At 37.2% G+C, this 21,184-nt stretch overlaps 1 protein-coding gene across 1 annotated transcript in view; it reads right to left on the minus strand.

Annotated features, from left to right (window-relative positions):
- Positions 1-271: 271 nt before the first annotated feature.
- Positions 272-21,184, minus strand: part of GLIPR1L2 (GLIPR1 like 2) — a 49,422-nt gene continuing 28,509 nt past the window's right edge. Inside the window, 4 exon segments of the mRNA XM_036760726.1 lie at positions 272-409; positions 412-644; positions 730-756; positions 11,570-11,655. Coding sequence (XP_036616621.1) covers positions 272-409; positions 412-644; positions 730-756; positions 11,570-11,655 — 484 coding nt within the window.

Consider the following 21,184-nt stretch of genomic DNA (forward strand, 5'->3'; position numbering starts at 1 on the left):
CCTTTCCAAACATAAATACCTGCTCTTATGGACTCTTCAATAGTTAGTCATTATATTGACTGTTTATGAATATATTGTGAAAAACACTGGGCAACTTTAATCAATCATTAAAAAAACTTTAATGAAGTTAAATTAAAAAACAATTAAAATGGAAATATCTTTATTAAATGTAATAGCATAGGGAATTTTTTTCACTTTTAAGGAGCTGGACCATAAACATGACTAAAACTTTTGTTAATTTCATTGCTCAATTTCTTGTCCATATTCAGAGCTAAACAAAAGGGATAAAAAGAATAGCTACTAATGGCTTATTATAGATTTTCTTCTCACTTTTATTCAGGCTCATTGATTCTATGGCCTTTCCCCAATCCTTTAGGCTTTGGCTACTTTGTCTAGGTTTTGGGGGCTCACATCTGATTTGATGCTACTGCTCTCTGATTCTTTCTCTGATTGTTTCTGTGCTAACATTTCAGCCAACAATAGATCTTTTTCTAACCGTATATTTGGAAATTTATGCTGTAGTAGGAAAACTACTGCAACAGCCACTACAAATAAAAAGAGTCTAAATACTAAACAAAATATGCATCGGGGATCACACACAATTGGTCGAGGTACTTCCCACTGTGGATACCAGAAAGGATAACCTGTAAATAAAAACGCAGTTGGATTCTTGCTTTCACTCAGACAAGACAAATTATTCAAGAATTAGAGAAAGGTAAAAATACATACGTGCAATTCTCTCACGCTTATTGTTACCTAGAAAGATGGAGAAAAAGTATGTAAATAACCATATTAAATAAAAGGGATATTTTCAGAATCACAAAATCTAAGTTGGAAGAGACCTCAGAAGTCATCTAGCCTAATCCATATCGGAACAGGCATCTCCTCTATAATATCTCCCCAAAGTAGTAATCCAGCCTCTTCTTGAAAATAATCAAGGCAATTATTTTCTCTAATTATATATAGATATAGATATAGATATTTCTGTTAATGGCACAGTTATTTTAAGAAGGCTCAGGCTTGAGGAGTCACATTCAACTCCTGTCTCTTCTTGCCTGCAACATCCAAATGGGCAGCAGGTCACTAGATACTTTTAAAAATAATCTCTCATATCATTGTTTTCTTTTCCATTCTCAAAGCTACTACACTAGTGTAAGTTCTTATCTCACACCAGGATAATTAATCACCATGCCTCAGGTTTTTATTGCCTTATGCAGGTATAATGCCAATAGCCTTTTAAATTGTCTCTCAGGATTGAGTCTTGCCCTACTCTAACACATACAACACACCTTTGCTAGATAGATCTTTCAAAAACAAAACAAGAAACTTTTCCTAAAATTATTCTTCTGCTTAAAAATATTTAATGGCCCCTGACTACCTTTTCATAGCATTCAAAGTCTTCTACAATTATCCTTTCCACATTGTAGGGGTTAGGGGTGTGGCACCCTTGTGATCTGGGATATCCATGTAAAATTTGTTGGTCCTCCTTTTGTACAGCAGAAGAAGTCTGGATTTTTCTTCTTCTTTTATGGGGGTTTACAATACTTTCTTGTAAAATTTGGGCTAATATTATGTAATACTATACACATGATATTAGCTCAAATTTTACAAATTCAGAAATTCAGAAATGCATAAAATATGTAATACTATATACATATTTTATGCATTTCTGAATTTCTAAACTTTTTCTATGTTGTCAGTTAACCTTTGTGTGTCATTTGCGGCTTCCTCAAATCCTCAAAACTCCCCCAAATTTCCATTTAATATCTTACGCCAACATGTGACATATTGAAACCATGACGGGGAAAGCTGGGATGTAGAAGGGATAACTGTAATATCCAGTCCTAATCAATACTGACAGCTCACCTCCTCCTACCCCTATTGCAGACTGATCTTGTTAGACTGTTGTACTTATTATCCCCAAAACAAGCCCCGCCCCTGTATATACATACTCACACAGACACAAAGACACAAAGACACACACACACACACACACACACACACACACACACACACACACACACCTCTAACCATCTAGTTGTTTAAATGTAGTTTCTTTGACCACAATAAGATATGTAATCAATCTATTAAAACTTGGAAGTTTTGGAAGGGATATCCAAACACAAAATCACATATCCTTTGGTGTAACAAAATGAATATGTGTATATGCACCTTTGAATGTATTTGCATACCTCAGCCTCTCAGACAATTTGTTATGATGTATTCAGCATACCTAAGGATGCCAAACTAAATAAATCTTTCTAGCTTTATATATATATGGTATTTCTATGTTGATCAATTTCATGTTTTAATACCCCAAACCAGTTTTCTAATTGGAGGGTTGAAGAGTTACTGCAAGAGTTCTGTAAATTCATATGTGAATTATAAATGAGTAAATACACCTTCTGCATATTAAATAATTAGTGTCTTCTACAAGTTACTTTTTCAAATATATATATATATAGATGTTGCTATGATTAATAAAATAAAAATTGATTTAAAATCAAAAAAAGCCTATTCGTTCATGCTCTATTCCTCTGGGACATCCTTTTCATTCTCTACACCAAAGCCTATCCTTTCCTTCACATTCAGCTCGAAATTTAACCTCCCCACGAAGCCTTACTTTACACTTTATTCAGTCATATTTCCCACATCAGATCTCATATCACACTTATTGCCCACACCAATCATGTGGTGCTTAAGTGCATATTTATTGTTAATCTATATTTGTATATTGTATTGTTAATTTAACACTTTCTTTGTGTACATGGATGTGTGTTTTGTCTATCCAAGTAGATTTTAAGAACTACCCCCCAGATCAGGAGCCTTGTTTTCTATTTCTTTATATCCATTAAAGAATCTAGCACAATACAATGCATGGATAAAGAACTGAGCAAATATTTGACAAATGATTGAAGAGAAAAGATGTAGCTTACTGTAGCAGTTAGCAATTAGAGTTTCCAGGAAGTGTCACAGAGAACCAAATGCTTCACTTTTCACAAATAAGAAACATAGGGAAAATGTTCTAATAAACTAAAGAGATTGTGATACACATATGTTTTCCCCAGAGCCAATTAGCAACTATATACATAGAAAATTCGCATCAATCTCCTTGCTAAATGTAAGCTAAAAAGGTCAGAACAATGCATCTCTATAATCTGGCTTGTTAAAGACAAGAATGTATTCTTTGGAAGAATGGAAGACGTGTTAAAAGGAAAGCAAAGAAAAACAATTTAAGAATAGAAAGGGAAATCCAAATGGTTTCATTACAAAATCATCAATTAGAACTAGAAGTGATAATCCCTGAGAGGACATTTAGGCCACATACCTCATTTTAGAGATGAGGAAATAGGCCTCGAGATTTTAACTGATTTTCAGTTTAATCCACAAATATTTATTTATTGTTGCTATGTGTCAGCAACTATGTTAGCTGCTGGGATAAAATATAAAATAAAAAAGTTGGGATAAAAAGTGAAAATGAAGTGGTTTCTTCCAAGTTCATCTAGATATTAAGCAGCAGAGCAAGGAATTGAACCCCTTTGAGCACCTCCTTCCCCTCAAATCCAGGGCCCTTTCTACTGTCCTTTTTTCGAGATTTTTTATTTTTCATTTACAACACTCGGTTCTACATAATTTTGAGTTCCAGATTTTCTTCTCCCCCCCTCCCCAAGACGGCATGGAATCCAATATATCTTCTACATATAACTTCGCATTGAACTTAATTACACACTAGTCAAGTTGTAAAGAAGAATTATGACCAATGGAATGAATCATGAGAAAGAAGAAACAAAACCAAAAAAAAAACCCCAAAAACAAAAACAAAAGAGAAAAAAAAAGGGAAAAAAAAGGCGAGCATAAAGTGTGCCTCAATCTGCATTCAGACTCCATAGTTCATTCTCTGGATGTAGATAGCATTCTCCATCGTGAGTCCTTTGGAGTTGTCTTTGCACCTTGTATTGCTGAGAAAAGCAGTCTATCAGGGTTAGTCATCACAGAATCCATATATCTGTGGTTGTGTATAATGTTCTCCTGGTTCTGCTCTGCTTGCTCAGCATTATATCGTGTAGGTTTTTCCAGGTTATTTTGAAGTCCATATCATCCCCATTTCTTATAGTACAATAGTATTCCATTACCTTCATATACTGCAACTTGTTCAGCCATTCCCCAATTGATGGGCATCCCCTTGATTTCCAATTCTTTGCTACTATAAAAAGAGCCACTATAAATATTTTTGTACATATGGGTCCTTTTCCCACTTGTGTGATCTCTTTGGCATACAACCCTAGAAGTGGTATTGCGGGGCAAAAGGGTATGAACATTTTCATAGCCCTTTCGGCATAGTTCCAAATTGCTCACCAGGATGGCTGGATCAGTTCACAACTCCACCAGCAATGTAACAATGTTCCAATTTTCCCACATCTTCTCCAGCATTTGTCATTTTCCTGTTTTGTCATTTTGGCCAATCTGACAGGAGAGATGTGGTACCTAAGAGTTGTTTTTATTTGCATTTCTCTAATCAGTGGCGATTTCGAGCATTTTTTCATATGCCTATAGATACCTTTAATTTCTTCCTCTGAAAACTGCCTGTTCATATCCTTTGGCCATTTCTCAATTGGGGAATGACTTGTTTTCCTATAAATTTGGCTCAGTTCCCTGTATATTTTAGAGATGAGGCCTTTATCAGAGACACTGGTTGTAAAGATTTTCTCCCAGTTTTCTGCTTTCCTCCTAATCTTTGTTGCATTGGCTTTTCTATACAACAACTTTTCAATTTAACATAATCAAAATTATCCATTTTGCATTTTGTAATGCTCTCTATCTCTTGTTGTGTCATGAATTCTTTGCTTTTCCATAAATTTGACAGGTACCTTGCTCTCCCAAATTGCTTATAGTATCAGCCTTTATTCCTAAATCATGAACCCATTTTGACTTTATTTTGGTATATGGTGTAAGATATTGGTCTATTCCCAGTTTCTGCCCTACCATTTTCTAATTTTCCCAGCAGTTTTTGTGAAATAGTGAATTCTTAGCCCAGAAGCTGGATTCTTTGGGTTTATCACAGAGTAGATTGCTATAGTTGTTGACTTCTCCATCTTGTGTACCTATCCTATTCCACTGATCTACGACTCTGTTTCTTAGCCAGTACCAGGTAGTTTTGAGGACTGCTGCTTTATAGTACAGTTTAGTATCTGGCATAGCTAGGCCACCTTCCCTGGCATTTCTTTTTGTTAATACCCTAGATATTCTAGACTTCTTGTTCTTCCAGATGAATTTTGTTATTATTTTATCCAGCTCTGTAAAATAATTTTTTGGTAGTTCAAGTGGTATGGCACTGAATAGATAGATTAATTTAGGTAAAATTGTTGTTTTTATTATATTAGCTTGTCCTAACCATGAGCAACTGATATTTTTCCATTTATTTAGATCTGACTTTATTCGCATGAAAAGTGTTTCACAATTATGTTCATATAGGCCCTGGGTTTGTCTTGGCAGATAGACTCCCAAATATTTCATAGTGTCTACAGTAACTTTGAATGGAATTTCTCTTTCTATCTCTTGCTGTTGGGCTTTGTCAGTAATGTATAGGAATGCTGAGGATTTATGTGGGTTTATTTTATATCCTGCAACTTTGCTGAAGTTGTTTATTATTTCAAGTAGTTTTTTACTTGACTCTCTAGGATTCTCTAAGTAAATCATCATATCATCTGCAAAAAATGATTAAAAGTCCTACACTGCCTTTATGACAACACTGCCAACAAGATTAATCTATTTTAAAATCTTTTCAAAGACTCCTAAATTTTAAGTGTTAAAATGGAGTTTCAAAGTCATCTACTTCCATTTACTACCCAAATGAGAAATTCCTTCTATAACACCCTTGAAAAGTGGTAATTTGGCATGTTTCAGCACATCTAGTGATAAAGACATCACGAGCTTACGTTTAGGTCAAACAGAAAGACTGTTATGGTAGCATGACGAGCCAGAAAGCAAAATGATGAAGTCAAAGAAGTTACCTCCATTTTGTTTCTTTGAACCCTGCCTCCATTCAAGGATACCACTTCACCATTTGGCAAAGCATATGTTTTGTGCCCCTCTATTCCCAGCCCAATATTCCTTAGACTATTTATTGACCTTGTCCAAAAATGCCCTCTATTTCTTGTTTCTTGATGTCTCATGAAGTCGTTAGCTTCCACTTGACCAATTCTAATTTTTAAGGAGTTATTTTCTTTAGTATTTTTGTGCCTCTTTTACCAAGTTATTTCTCTTTTCATAACTTTCTTAACATTATTCCTATTTCTTTTCCCAATTCCCCTCCCCACCACCACAATTATTTGATTAAAAAAAATTTTTTTTTTTGCTTTTTTCTTAATCTCTCTTTTTAAGCTCTTTTAGGAATTTTTGGGCTTGTGTCTAACCTGCATTTTGATTTGAGGCTTTGTTTGTGGATGTTTTCAAGTTATTCTCTTTCACTAAATCTGTATCTTGAGCTTCCTTATCACCAGAGTAGCTTTTAAGGTCATTTTTTTTTTTTGTTATTTGCTCATTTTCCTAGCCTATTTTTTGACTTTGCACTTTATTTTAGAGTTGGGCTCTGCTTATATCTGGGTGTTTGTGGAGACTGGGGGAGGGGGGAAGATTGTCTCAGGTATAGTGCTTTTATAGCCTGAGCTAGTTTGGGAAGCTTATAAGTTTTTGGTCTTTCTAAGGTGGTGTGATCTGGGGAGAAGTGTGGCCACTACTCTCCCTGTCTGCACACTTGTCCTTATCCAGGTAGGGCCCCTGTTTCCTTGTGACCACAACTTCTCTCTGCCCTGGAGCTGCTACTGTACCCAGGTTAGGCCTCTACTTGTTTACACCCACAAGCACTCCTCATTGCCCTAAAACTGCAATTTGTAATTGGGCAATGGAGTTGCAAAATGGCACCTGATCTGGTGCCCAGTACTAGCACAGGGTTCCCCTAGAATCTTTCTCTGACCTCTCTGACCATCTCTGAGTGCTGAGTGCTCCCTGTACTGTTAATGCCACTGCAGGTATCGCCTCCAAGGCTCATAGCTGGGTTGTACTCCCAGACAATCCCTACCCCAGTCCATAGACCTCCTTTTCTGTTCTAAGCTGTCATGGGCTAGAAAAATAACTCACTCTGACTTTTTATTGCTTAAATATTTCTATTTTTGCTTGACAATTCAATTTTATATACTTTTAAAAAGCTGTTTAGGGAGGAGTATTGGAAGAACTTAGAAAAAAAAATGCTCCCTTTACTTGCCCATCTTGGCCCCACCCCTCATTGGCTCATATTTCTAAAGTACTTTTGTTAGACAAAAAGCATTGATTAAACACTTAACTAGGTGCCAGGAACTATGCTAAGCACTGAGGCTACAAATAGAAGCGCAAACATGGCCCTTGCCCTCAAAGAGTTCACATTCTAATAAGGAAAACATGTAAGCCACTTTATGCTCTACAGGCTAAAATGGAGGTAATCTCAGAAAGAAGGTGTTAGGAAGGGGCTAACTGAGGAGGCTTTCTGCAAACGATGGGATCCGGGCTAAGTCTTGAAGGAAGCCAGAGAATCTAGAAGGTGGAGGTAAGAAAGGACAACACTTAAAGCAAAGGGAAAGCCAGTGAAAAGGCACAGAGTAGGGAGATGAAGAGTTGTGTCAGGAACAGCAAGAAAGCCAGTGTTACTGGATTGTAGAGCATATGGCAGAGAATAAAGTGTAAGATTAGGAAGGTGGGAAGGGACTAGGTTATGAAAGGCCAAAGAGAAGAATTTATGTTTTTTCCTAGAGGTAATAAAGATTCACTGGCCTTTAATAAGTAGCGAGTGACATGGTCAGACCCGTACTTTAAGAATCTCACTTTAGGAACTGATTGGAGTATGAACTGGAATTGAGAGAGACTTGAGGCAGGGGAACCAAACAGCAGGGTATTATAATAGTGTAAGTGAGAGGTGACAAGGCCCTGTATCAGGGTGGTGTCAGTGTCAGAGGACAAAAAAGTCTATATGTGAGAGATACAAAAGTAGTAATGACAAGACTTGGCAACATGTTGGATATGAGGGGTGAGTGCAAGTGAGGAGTTGAGGATGATACCAAGGTTGTGAGCCTGGGCTATTATGATGAAAATGGTGGTACTCTTAGCAGTAATAGAGAAACTGGGAAGAGGGGAGGTCTGTGCAGGGGGAAGATAACAAGTTCTGTTCTGTACATGCTGATTTTGAGATGTCTATGTGACATCCAGTTCAAAGCTATCTAATAAGGAGTTTGGATTGTGAAACTGGAGGTAAGGAGAGATGTTAGGATTGGATATTTAGATCTGAGGATAACCTGCCTAGGGATGATCATTGAACCCATGAGACTTGATGACATCACCAAAGGAGACAATATTGACTCAGAAGAGAAGAGGACCAATAACACAGCTTAGAAGACCCAGCAAAAGAGACTGAGTAGGGGCACTCAGACAGAAGGAGAATTAGGAGACAATAGATTTATGAAACATAGAAAGCAGAGTATCTGGGAGAAGAGGTCAATTGACAATGTTAAAGGCTGAAGAGAGGTCAAAATGAGAACTGAGAAAAGACCATTAGATTTGGCAGTTAAGGTATCATTGGCAATTTTGGAGAGAGCATTTTAGTTGAATGATAAGATTCAAAGCTAGATTGCAAATGATTTTGAAAGTGAGAGAAGTGGAGGCACCTATTGTAAATGGCTTTCTCAAAGAGTTTGGCTACGAAAAGGAGTAGAGATATAGGATAATGGTTGTGAAGTTGGCTGGATTCAGTGAGGGCCTTTTAAGGATGGAAAAGAAATGGACATGTTTGTAGAAATATGGAAGCAGTCAGAAGATAGGGACTACCGAAGATTTAAAGGAGAGTAGGAATGATCAGGAGGGAATCTTTTGGAGAAGACAGTATAAATGAAATTAAGGATGTAAGTAGAAGGGTTTATGTCTTGGCATGGAGAAAGACTTTATGTGAAGGTAAAGGAAAAAATAGTGGGTATTATGAATAAAGTAAGATGAAGGGAGGGGGGTATGGGGAGCTCTTGGTGAATGGCCTCACTTTTTTCGAAGCATGATGCAAGATTTACCATTGAGAGCATGAAGAGAGAAAGTGCCAAGTAAGGTTTAAGGAGGTCTGAAAAAGTCTGAAATTGCCTTGCTGCAGGGAGGGCCCAAGTGAGATATATCACAAATTTGCAGTGGATGCATTCATCACCTTTTTTTTCTCCAGCTCTGTTTAGGAGCACATGCATAGGCATAAAAGCAATGGATGGTGAAAGTAATCCAAGACTGAAGGTTTGGAAGGCATGTTCAGTGACAGGATAAAGGTACAAGAGATTTGAGTATAGGAGATAGTGTAGCTGAACTGGTTCAGCAAGAAGTGGCGATAGGGAAGAAAGGGGAGTGTAGTCAGTGTAGGGTGTGGACCTAGAAAGAACTTAGGTTTGGAGAGATTGGAGGTTATGATAAGGACAAAGAATAGGGTTAGGAATAACTAAGTAAAGAAAAATGTGGAATCATCAATTAATGATCAGGTAAAAAAATTTTAATGTTCACAAACACGGAAGTAGAACACCTTAGGATGATAGTAACATCAAGAGTGTGACCATTTCTGTTTGTAGCAAAGGTGAAATGAAAGAGAATGAAATAGGTCAAGAGAACCAAGAAGACTGAGGAATTGAGATGTTAGGGTGTTTGAGGGAATATTAATATTGATGTTGAAATCCCTTAGTATGAGGACAGCTGGAGAGAAAGACTATTAAGGCATTAAATTCACTGGGGAAGGAAGGTGGATGTCCTGGGGGTTGCTAGATAATGTCTATCAGAATCTTGATTTGGTGATAAATTTGATAAGTAAATACACTTCAAAGAATGAAAGGTTACTGAGTGATGGCAGTAGAGGGATATTCTGGAAGTGAGACCAGGTAACAGAAGTATTTTGAGTCCATCACCATGACCAGTGAACCAAGGGGTATGAGTGGAAGTACAACTAGTACTGAAAAGAGTGGCCAAGGATACCATATCATTAGGAGGGAGTCAGATCACAGTGAGAGCCAAAAAGAGGGAGGGAGTGGGAAAGGAAAAGTTTTAAGATGAAAATGAGTTTTTTAACCACGGAGTTTGTTAACCAGAAAACATAGCAGACAGGACAGACTAAGAAAGGGAGCAGTAAGGGATAAGGAATGACATTTGTCCAATGACAGCCAGGAGTTTAACATCACTGGAATGTGAGAGTATGGGGTGGAGGGCCCGCTGGTATGGTAACCATTAAGGAATGAGTCCAAGAAGAATATAGGCAACTGGAGAGAAGTCTGCTAAAAGAAGGAGGTGATTAGACTAGCAAAGATTCTCTCTTGAGGTTCAGCCTCATAGCATATGGAGATGTTAAGTCCTATGAGGCTCAGGAGGCCAGACTCACATGGCAGGCAAAAGTGCAGCATGGGGGAACCTAGACAGTACTCAGTTGGTGGCAATTCGGGGCCTGATCTGAGAAATGCTCTAGAACACTGTAGAAGGCTGGGGCAAAGACAGAGACCACAGGTCAGTGGGCTGATTCTGAAACTGATGAAAGACATCCCAGAGAAATCTCTGGAGCAAAATGAAAACTCAAAAACATCATAATAAAATAGAGAGTTTCCAACTAAAAGGAAAAAAAATTATACTAGTATCCAAATAGAGTTCAGATACCAAGGAGCCACAATAGGAATTACACAATACTTAGCAACTACAAATATAAAGAAGAGGAAAACTTGAAATACGATATTCCAAAAGGCAAGAGATAAAATTTTACAAAACTAAGTATAATCATACAAAGATGAAAATGAACTTTTAAAGGAATGAGGATTTCCAAGCATTCTTGATCAAAAGACCAGAAATGAGGGAACTAGTAAGTTTAGTCTGGAAAAGAGAAGACCTTGCTACCAACATTATTGCAATCTTTAAATATTTGGAGATGTGTATGTGTGTCTATATCTATATCTATATCTATATCTATGTCTATATCTATATCTACATCTCTAAATATTTGAAGATTACAATTGTATATATACATATATATAATATGTCACATCACATATATACATGTACACACACACACACATACACACACATATATATATATATATTTACTCACACATATTTGTGAGTGTGTGTATACATATATACACCAGGAAGGAAAATTAGACTTACTCTGCTTGGCTTCGGAGGATAAAAACTAGGACCAATATGTGGAATTTACAGGGAGGCAGATTTTAGTTCAGTGTTAGGAAGCACCACTATCAGAAAACGAAGGGGCCATTTAGGGAGCCAGTTTATTTTCAAGCACAATTGTTGATTGATCACTTGTTAGAAGGGAATTCATGCTTTAAATGAAATAAAGGATGATATAGTCATAAGTTGAAGCAAGTTACGTCTAAGGTAGCTCCCAGCTCTAACACGATATAATTCTACAGGTGGAACAATAATAACATGACAGTAAGAAACCACTATTATATCATGTCATATCACTGTCATCTAATACATTTATGGATATTATTCTTTTCTTTCCACATTCAACTTATTGCCTTAATCTTACTGCATAGCATATCCCGGCATTCATCTCCCTCGTCACATTGGGTACAAAATCTTCCTGCTTTATAGGGCCTTCTCATAGGATTCCCACTGTAAAAACAGAAAAAAAAAGCCATTTTGTTAGAATATCAATTTTCATATGAATTTACATAACACGTATCTGTCAATTCTTAACAAAAATGAATTAAGAAAATGACCTCAAGGAAATATTTAACCAAGAAAATAGATTCTTCTGTAACTATTGTTCTTCATGTACCAGAGAGAAAGCAGCATAATTTAAAGTGAAAATTGATTTTAAAACTTTCCCTGATTTTAACCTCATATAGAAATTCTGTCTCCCACAACTGCTAATCCACCTCCCTCAATTTATATCACAAATTATACTTCAACCCCTTGGTTTTCTGAGTCTTAGTTTCATCATCTATAAAATATGGATAATAGTGTTTATACTACTGATCTTGCAAGGAAATTATAAGAAAAGTATTGTTTTTTTTACTCGAAAGTAATACATCTATATCTATCTATCTATGTATATGCATATATATGTGCTATTTCCTATAGCAAAATTTAAAAAGAAAATTAAGTAAAGAGAGTTTTTAAAAGTATTAACATGTTTGTTTGAGGGGAAGATGACAATAATCAATCTTGCTGACTGACCAGCATAACGGAAAGTATATAGATATATTAAATATGTCCAATAAATATAGGATCAGAAAGATAATTTAAGGTAAGGCACAAACTTCTATTGTTTAGTGAGATAAAGTACATTAGCATAACAGAATCAAACAAGTAGAAAAAGCAGTAGACCAACTTCTAAGCAGAAATGTACAGGGTAACAGAATGAGCCTTAGGGAAACGACATTATTTTTAAAAGGGAATATAGGGAAGGACAAATCAGATCAGTTCAGAGGCAGGTAGATAGGGATGTTCCTCCCTGGAACTGAGAGGTATACTTGGAGTCCAACAAAAAGTTAATGTTAGGACTAAAGGCGTCAGCCCGTCATCCTAGAATAAAGTTTCAAATACATACATGGATTCCAAATTTTAGACTGGGAAGAGATCTTAAACCACCAAAGCTACCAGGAGGAAGAAAACTCAGGTAAAAACTTATAGCACAAGCAGATAAATCCACAGAAGATATTAAAACAAAAAAGAAGATACTGACCAAGTAACTGAAATAAATTAAATCAATTCTATTGCAAGACAAAGAAGACTGAACCAATACTTGATGAAGCAGAGAACCTTGTGGATTCCCATAGCAGCATGAAACTCCAGGAAGATGTTCCCAAATGTGGAAAGAAAGAAATCAAAATCTCAATACAAGCTAAAAGGGAACAAAAGGTAGAACTCATGGCCCGCATAGCAGAAATAACTAGCACAAGAGAAAAACTTCAATCCATGGTGGCACACCTCTCCAAAATATGAACAACCTATTGAGAATACACACTGAAGTGAAAAGCAATCTGGAAGAAAATCAGCAAGAAAAAGAAACATTAAAAGAACACAACATCTCCTTACTAGCAAAACAGACTAATTTTGAATACACGATGTACAGAAACAGCTAAAAGATGAAAAGCCTTCCAGAACAACGTAACAAGAAAGAAATCTGTTTATCACAATGCAATAAAAATTCAAGAAAAACCCCAGAATTTTTGAATATGGAAATAAAGCAAAAATCACAAAAACATCTACAGATCCTTTCTAGAATTTAACAAGTAAAATGACAACTAATTCCACAAACAACTAGGAAAAGACCTTCAAAAATAAAGGAAGTTTGGATAAAATAAGATTACCTTGCACCCACCAGAAGTCACAAAGGGAATTTGGAATATATTCCAAAAAGCAAAGGAGCTCAAGATAATACCTAAAATGATGTACCCGGAACACTCAGGTTTAATCACCAATAATAAAAAAAAGATGAATGAATGTTCAGAAAAAGAGAGGCATTCTGGAGCATTCCTCAAAAATAGATCTAAACATATCATATGACTTTTGAATACATCAAAGAAAAGCTATAATATCAGAGGAATCATTAAGACATTCCTCATTTCATTTGTACGTAAAGGGGATAAAGATAAAAGAAGAACGTAAAGAAATAGAAGTGATAGTAGAGGAAGAGGCTTGAGAAACCATGGATTAAACCTCACAATCCCATCCCCCTACCACAAGTGAATCAATGTATTTTGTAGGACTAAATTACAGAATGGAAGGGTACATAAAAAAAGGAGAGAGGAGATGAAAGATAGAGGGGAAGGTATGATGTGGCCTAATCAAATTAATGGCAAATAAAGAAGGAAAAATACCTCCTTTAGTCTCTCAGCAAAAAGAGGAGGACCTTATAACGGGTAAGATCTTCAGTGATTTGTTGCCCAGGTAGTCCACTTCCTCTGAGCGAGTGTTGTGCCTCTCTGGACAACATCCTGCCTCAGAAGGGAAACAGTTTAGTTTTGGACACTTTGGGTTTAAGATGTCTAGGGACATCTAGTGTGAGATGTCTAACAGGCAGTTGGAGATAACGTAGGGCTAACAAGAAGACCAGAGAGTTATCTGCATAGAGATAACAAATAAAACCACGGGAGCTACTGAGATGACCAAATGAAATAGTATACAGGAAGAAGAGAAGATGGCTTAGGACAGAGCTTTAGGAGATACCCACTGGGGCGTAACTTGGATGAAGATCAGCAAAAAAGAGAGGAAAGATCAGATGGGTAGGAGAAAAAGCAGTAGTGTCATGAAAATGTAGACAAGAGAGTATCAAGAAGGTTACTCATAGTGTCAAAGGCTGTACAAAGAACAATAACAATGAGGATTGATAAAAGGTCTTGATTGAGAGCTCATCACTAACTATGGAGAAAGCAGATTTTGGTGAATTGAGGGGATCAGAAACCAGATGGTAGAATATCAAGTGAGTGAGAAGAAAGGAAGTGGAGGCACTTATTGTAGATGGTTTCAAGTTTAGCCACAAATGAGAGGAAGGATATGGAGATGATAACTAGAAGGGATAGGATACTGAGGGGTTTTTTTAAGGATGTAGAAGAAATGGGCATGTCTGTAGTCATTAGGAGAGCAGCCAGTAGACAGAGACTGAAAATTAGTGAGAGAGCAGGGATGATTGATAGAGTGGGAAATCTGCTGTAGATGGGATGGAATGGATCACTTGTGCATGCAGAGGGGTTTGCTTGGCAAAGAGAAGGGCCACCTCTTCCTGTAACGCAGAGGAGGAGATACTGGAATAAGAGAGCACTCCACTCCTGGGGGCTCATCATATTGGTGCTATACTTAGTGTGGACAATATATTAGCTTTAGTATCACTAAAGCTCAGAGTTCTGGAACTCAAGGAATCCACCTAAGGGCCCCAAGTAGCAGGATTACAGGCATGTACCACCATGCCCAGCTATATTAACACATCCTTATGTAATCCCATCCAATTTCCAATATTTGCCCTTATAAATTTCTCTTGATTCCCACATTTGCATTTTAAAGTTTATACTCGGCTCTAGTCTTTTCATCAATAATGCTTGGAAGACCTCTTTTTAAAATTTCATTTCTCCTCACATGAGATTATACTCAGTTTTCTGGGCAAATTATTCTTGGTTGTAAGCCTGTATTTTTATAATACGCAAGCCCTTATTTTTGGTCATAGTTTTCAAGTAGTCCAATGATTTTAAATTATCTCTCTTTGAACTGTTTTCCAGATCAGTTATATTCCGTAGGAAGTATTTCTTATATATACATATATATCTTTTATATATATATGCATATATATATTCTCATGTACATTTTTCAGTATTTTGACTTTTAATATTTCTCGTCACATGGAGTCATCAATTTCTCTTTAATATACTTCTCCAACTAACTATTTTATCAGTGAGTTTTGTCCAAGCCTCAGCCTCGGATCAGTCCTATCTGCCACCTATCTGCCACTTTTGCTCCTACACACATGCTGCTGAATGAAGGTGGAGAAAAATATGCAGCTATTCTGACTGGGTCCACAACAAATTTATGTTACACAACCTTAACCGGGCCCTCACGGTCACTAGGCAAACATACTATATCTCTGTTAAGGGCTTGCTAATCATATTTTAAGAATTTGTTAATGAAAACTGCCCAAATAAGTTAGAGAATATCCACAGCAAAAAGATTATCCAAAGCTCCTCTGATCTTGTCCTGAAAGAAACCCCAAAATGAAAATTCCCAGAAATGTTATAGCCAAAATCAAAAGCTTCCTATGTTGAAGAAAAATACTGCAAACAGCCAAATAAAACGATCAGTGTCAGCATCACACAAAATTTTATAGCTTACCATTCTAAATGAGTGGAGATCTTGAAATAAAATATTGCATTAAGAGCACTATCCCATTCTCCACAATGGCTCTTTCAAATCTTTTCATCCCTCTTCAACCCTTCCTTGGCTCCCTCTTCCTCTCTGCTCTTCACTGGGAACCTTGCCTCTTATCTTACAGAATACAATTGAGGCCATTTACTGTGAGCTCCCTCTTCTCCCCTCTTCCTTATCTTATGCCACTTATCTGCCTTCTGCCACTACCTCCTCCTTCACCCACTTCACATGAAGAAATGGTTTTACTCTTTGCCAAGGCCCACACTTCACTACATTAGTGATCCCATTTCTTCCAGTCTCCTCCAACAGTTTATCCCCTCTGTCACCCTCCACTCTATCACTTACCTTCAATCTCTCTCTTTTACTGGCTCCTCCCCCTACCGCCTACAACCATATCTCCTGCTTCTTTGGAAAAACAAAACAAAACCAAAAAAAAAACCTCTCACTGGATCCTTCCATACCCACTAACTATTGTTCTGTATAACTTCTGCCCTCTGGAGTTAAATTCACTTTCTTTCCTCTCACTCTCCTCTTAACCCTTACAATCTGGCTTCCAACCTCATTATACCACCCCAAACTACTATCTTCAAAGTTACCAGTGATCTTTTAATTGCCGATTTTAATGGCCTCTCTCAATCATCATTTTCCTCAAACTATAGCTTTTTGTTGTTTAAAATTTTTATTTAGTATTTTACTCTTTCCCAATTACGAGTAAAAATAATTTTTAACATCTATTTTTAAAACTTTGAGTTCCAAATTCTCTTCCTTCCTCCCTCCCCTTCACCCCAAATTGAGAAGGCAAGCAATTCGGTATAGGTCATACATGTGTAGTTATGCAAAACATTTCCATATAAGTGATGTTGTGAAAGAAAAACACAGACCAAAAATGACAACAACAACAACAAACAACAAAAACCTCAAGGAAAATGAAGAAAGTAAAAAAGTATGTTTCAATCTGCATCCAGACACCATCAGTACTTTCTTTGGGGATGAATAGCATTTTTCATTATAAGTCCTTCCTAGTTGTCTTGAATCATTGTATTCCTGAGAATAGTTAAGGCATCCACAGCTGATCACCTTACAATATTGTTATCTATTTGTACACAGTACATTCCACTTTACATCAGCTCATGCACTTTACATCAGTGATGCCAAGTAAGTCTTTCCAGGTTTTTTCTGAGAGCATCCTGCTCATCATTTCTTATAGCACAATATATTCCACCATAATCACATACCACAATTTGTTCAGCCATTCCCCAACTGATGGTAATCCCCTCTATTTCTAATTCTTTCCCACCAGAAAAGAGCTGCTATAAATGTTTGGGTACATATAGGTCCTTTTCCTTTTTTATATATCTCTTTTGGGATATAGACCTAGTTGTGGTATTGCTAGGTCAAAAGGTATGCACAGTTCCAACACAATGGTTGAATCAGTTCACAACTCCATCACATGTCATTAATGTCTCATCTTTCCCACATCCCCTCCAACACATCATTTTCCTTTTTTGTCCTATTAATGAATCAAAAAGGTGTGAGGTAGTACCTCAGAATTGTTTTTAATTTGCGTTTCTCCAATTAAGAGTGAGTTAGAGCATTTTTATATGACTATATATACCTTTGATTACTTCATCTGAAGACTGTTTGTGTCTTTTGAACATTTATCAATTGGGAAATGACTGTTACTTTTATAAATCTGAGTTCTCTTTATGTTTGAGAAATGAGGCCTCTATCAGAAAAACTTATTTCAAATTTTTTTTTCAGTTACTATTGCTAACTGTATTTCCTTTCATCCTATACCACCCTCTCCCTCTTCAAAAGGGTTTTGCTTCTGAGTACCCACACTCCCAATCAAACCTCTCTTCTATCACCCCCTTTCTCTTATTCTCTTTCCCTTCTGCTTTCCTATAAGGTAAGATAGATTTCTATACCCAATTGAGTGTGTACATTATTTCTTCTTTGAGTCAATTCTGATGAAGGCAAGGTTCACTCATGCCCTCTCACCTTACCTCCTCTTCCTGTCCACTGCAAAAGCTTTTTATTGCCTCTTTTATGTGAGATAATTTACCCCATTCTACCTTTCCCTTTCTCCCAGTACATTCTTCTCTCTCCCCTTAATTTTTTTTAGATACCATCCCTTCATATTACCTTTTTATGCTTCTCTTGATTCTTGTATTTGAAAGCCAAATTTTCTATTCAGCTCTGGTATTTTAATCAAGAATGGTTGAAAGTCTTTTATTTCATTGAATATCCATTTTTTCTCCTAAAGGATTATATAACGTTTTTCTGGGTAGGTGATTCTTGGTTGTAATCCTAACTCCTTTGTCCTCTGGATTATCATATTCTAAGCCCTCTGATCCTTTAATGTAGAAGCTACTAACTCTTGTGTTGTCCTGACTGTGGCTCCACAATACTTGAATTATTTCTTTCTGGCTGCTTGCAATATTTACTCCTTGACCTGGGAACTCTGGAATTTGGCTATAATATTCCTAAGAGTATTCACTTTGGGACTGCTTTCAAGGGGAAATTGGCAGATTCTTTCAATTGATATTTTATCTTCTGGTTCTAGAATATCAGAGCAGTTTTCCTTGATAATTTCTTGAAAGATGATGTCTAGGCTCTTTTTCTCATGGTCCAATAATTTTTAAATTATCTCTTCTGGATCTATTTTCCAGGTCAGTTGTTTTTCCAATGAGATATCTCATGTTGTCTTCTATTTTTCATTGTCTTAGTTTAGTTTTGTTTGTTTCTTGATTTCTCATTAGCTTCCACTTTGCCAATTTTAATTTATAAAGAATTATTTTCCTCAGTGAGCTTTTGTACCTCCTTTTCCATTTGGTCAATTCTACTTTTTAAGAAGTTTTTTTTTCTTCAGTGAATTTTTGTGCCTATTTTTCCATTTGGCCAGTTCTCCTTTTCAAGGCATTCTTCTCCTCATTGGCTTTTTAAACCTCTTCTACCATTTAGCCTAGCATGTTTTTTAAGGTGTTATTTTCTTCAGTATTTTTTGTGTCTCCTTTACAAAGATTCTTTTTTCATGATTTTCTTGCATCACTCTCATTTCTCTTCCCAATTTTTCTTCTACCTCTATTACTTGATTTTCAAAATCTTTTTCTGAGCTCTTCTATGGCCCGAGACCAATTCATATTTTTCTTGGAGGATTTGGATATTGGAGCTTTTACTCTGTTGTCTTCTTCAGAGTGTGTATTTTGATCTTCCTTGTCACCATAGTAACTTTCTGTGGTCAGAATTTTTTCTGTTGTTTGTTCATTTTTCCTGTTTATTTCTTGACTTTTAACTCTTTGTTAAAGTTGGGTTCTACTTCCAGCACCGAGGGCACTGCAACCCAGGCTCCTAGAGTTTTGTGCAGCTGTTTTCAGAGATACTTCTAGGGACCGGTAAGTTTTCACTTCTTCCAAGGTGGTATGATCTAAGGAGAGGTATGTTTACTACTCTCCTGTCCTGTGCTCTGGTCTGCAAGGGACCACAAGCACTCATTTCTGCCCTGAACTGTGATGACAATTCCTGCTGTACTGCAGCTACAAGCTCTGGGGTGCCAGTGCTCCTTTTCACCCTGGGATTGCCCCTGAGGATTGCAATCCAGATCTGAGTATGGGCAAAGCAATCCTGCCCCCAATGCCAGCAAACAGACCCCCTATAATCTCCTTCTGATCAGTTATTTGATCCCCCCTTATAGTCTGTGGCCTGAGAGCTACAGAAGCAGCTGCTATCACTGCTGATTCAATGACTCCCAAGGCCTGCTCCTGGTTTGCTGGGTCTGAGTCTGTGCTTGCATGGCTTGTGCTGGACTATGCTCCCCTCTCGCTCAAGTGCTACAGACCTTTCCTGTTGACCTTCTAAGTTGTCTTTAGCTGGAAAATTATTTCATCCCTTCATTTTGTGGGTTCTGCTGCTCCAGGAATTGTTTTGTGGCATTGTTTGAGGTTGGGGGAGAGTTCAGGAGAGTCACTGCTTTTTCTCTGCCATCTTGGCTGCACTCTATATAGCTTTTGATGCTGCTGATCATCTTCTTCTCCTATGTCCTGCTGTTTGCAGAGCTAGTTCTAGGGATCTGTAAGTTTTTGGTGCTTCCAAGATAGTGTGATCCAGAGAGAGGTATGATCACTGCTCTATAAGGTTATGCTCCGGTCTTTACCCAGGAAAGGACCCTGTTACCTTATAGCCATAGCCACAAGCACTATTGCTTCTCAGGGCTCCTGATTCCTTGTAACCACAAGCATTCCTCTCCACTTTGGAACTGTGACCCACAAGTGGGTATGGGCAACAAGAGCTGCAAAACTGTGGCCAATCCTGTGCCCAATGCTAGCACAGATATGTCCCTTATAATCTCTCTCTGACCAGCTCTCCAATCCCCTTACTGTCTCTTGGCTGAGAGTTCCTGAAGCTGCTGCTGTTGCTGTCATAACTGCCTCTAAGTCCCACAGCTGGTGTTGCCACTGTATGTGCTCTAGGCCCACTCCTCAATGTCGCAGTCCTCTCCTTCCAACCTCCTAAGTTGTCTTCAGTTGGAAAAATGTCTCATCGTGAAATAGCTCTGCGGCTACAGAATTTAATTTGATGTTATTTTAAAGTTGTTTGGAGGGCAATGTTGGGAGAACTTGGCTGTAAAGCTTCCTCTGCTCTGCCATCTTCACTCCCTAGTGGCAAATCTTCATCCTCTGAAGAATGATTTGATTTTTTGCAAAGAGCCAAAAGTTATTTTGATCCTGTCTACCAAGCATTGATAATTTAAAGCCAAATCATCATTGCTGTTCTCATCGCTTGTTCCTTCATTTATTCACTCAACAAATGCATTAGGCTTCTACTATGAACAAGGCACTTTTGTACATGATGTGGCGAATGCAAGAAGAATTGAGATATAGTGATTGTCTTCAAGAAACACGTAAAATGCCTAGCTCATGGTAGACACACAGTAAATGCTGATGTCCTTCCTACCTTCATTTTTCAACAACATAATGTACTATATGTTTGAAGAAATAAGAATATAAATAAAACATGATTAGACCTTGTCCTCTAAGAGTTAACAGGTTAGTAGAACTGAAAAGCTGACACGTAGAATTTATAGATAAATGTAAAGCAATTAAAATTTTTAAATTGATATATTACTTTTTATATTATCTCTATTTCCCACTATGTGTAGTTAGGTGGTGCAGTGGATAGTGTGTCTTGCCTGGAGTCAGGAAGACTCAACTTCCTGAGTTCAAATCTACCCTCAGACACTTGCTGGTGGGTTGACCCTAGGCACCTGGTTGCCTCAGTTCCT

The sequence above is a fragment of the Trichosurus vulpecula genome, chromosome 5 (assembly GCF_011100635.1).
Source record: "Trichosurus vulpecula isolate mTriVul1 chromosome 5, mTriVul1.pri, whole genome shotgun sequence".
NCBI lineage: Eukaryota > Metazoa > Chordata > Mammalia > Diprotodontia > Phalangeridae > Trichosurus > Trichosurus vulpecula.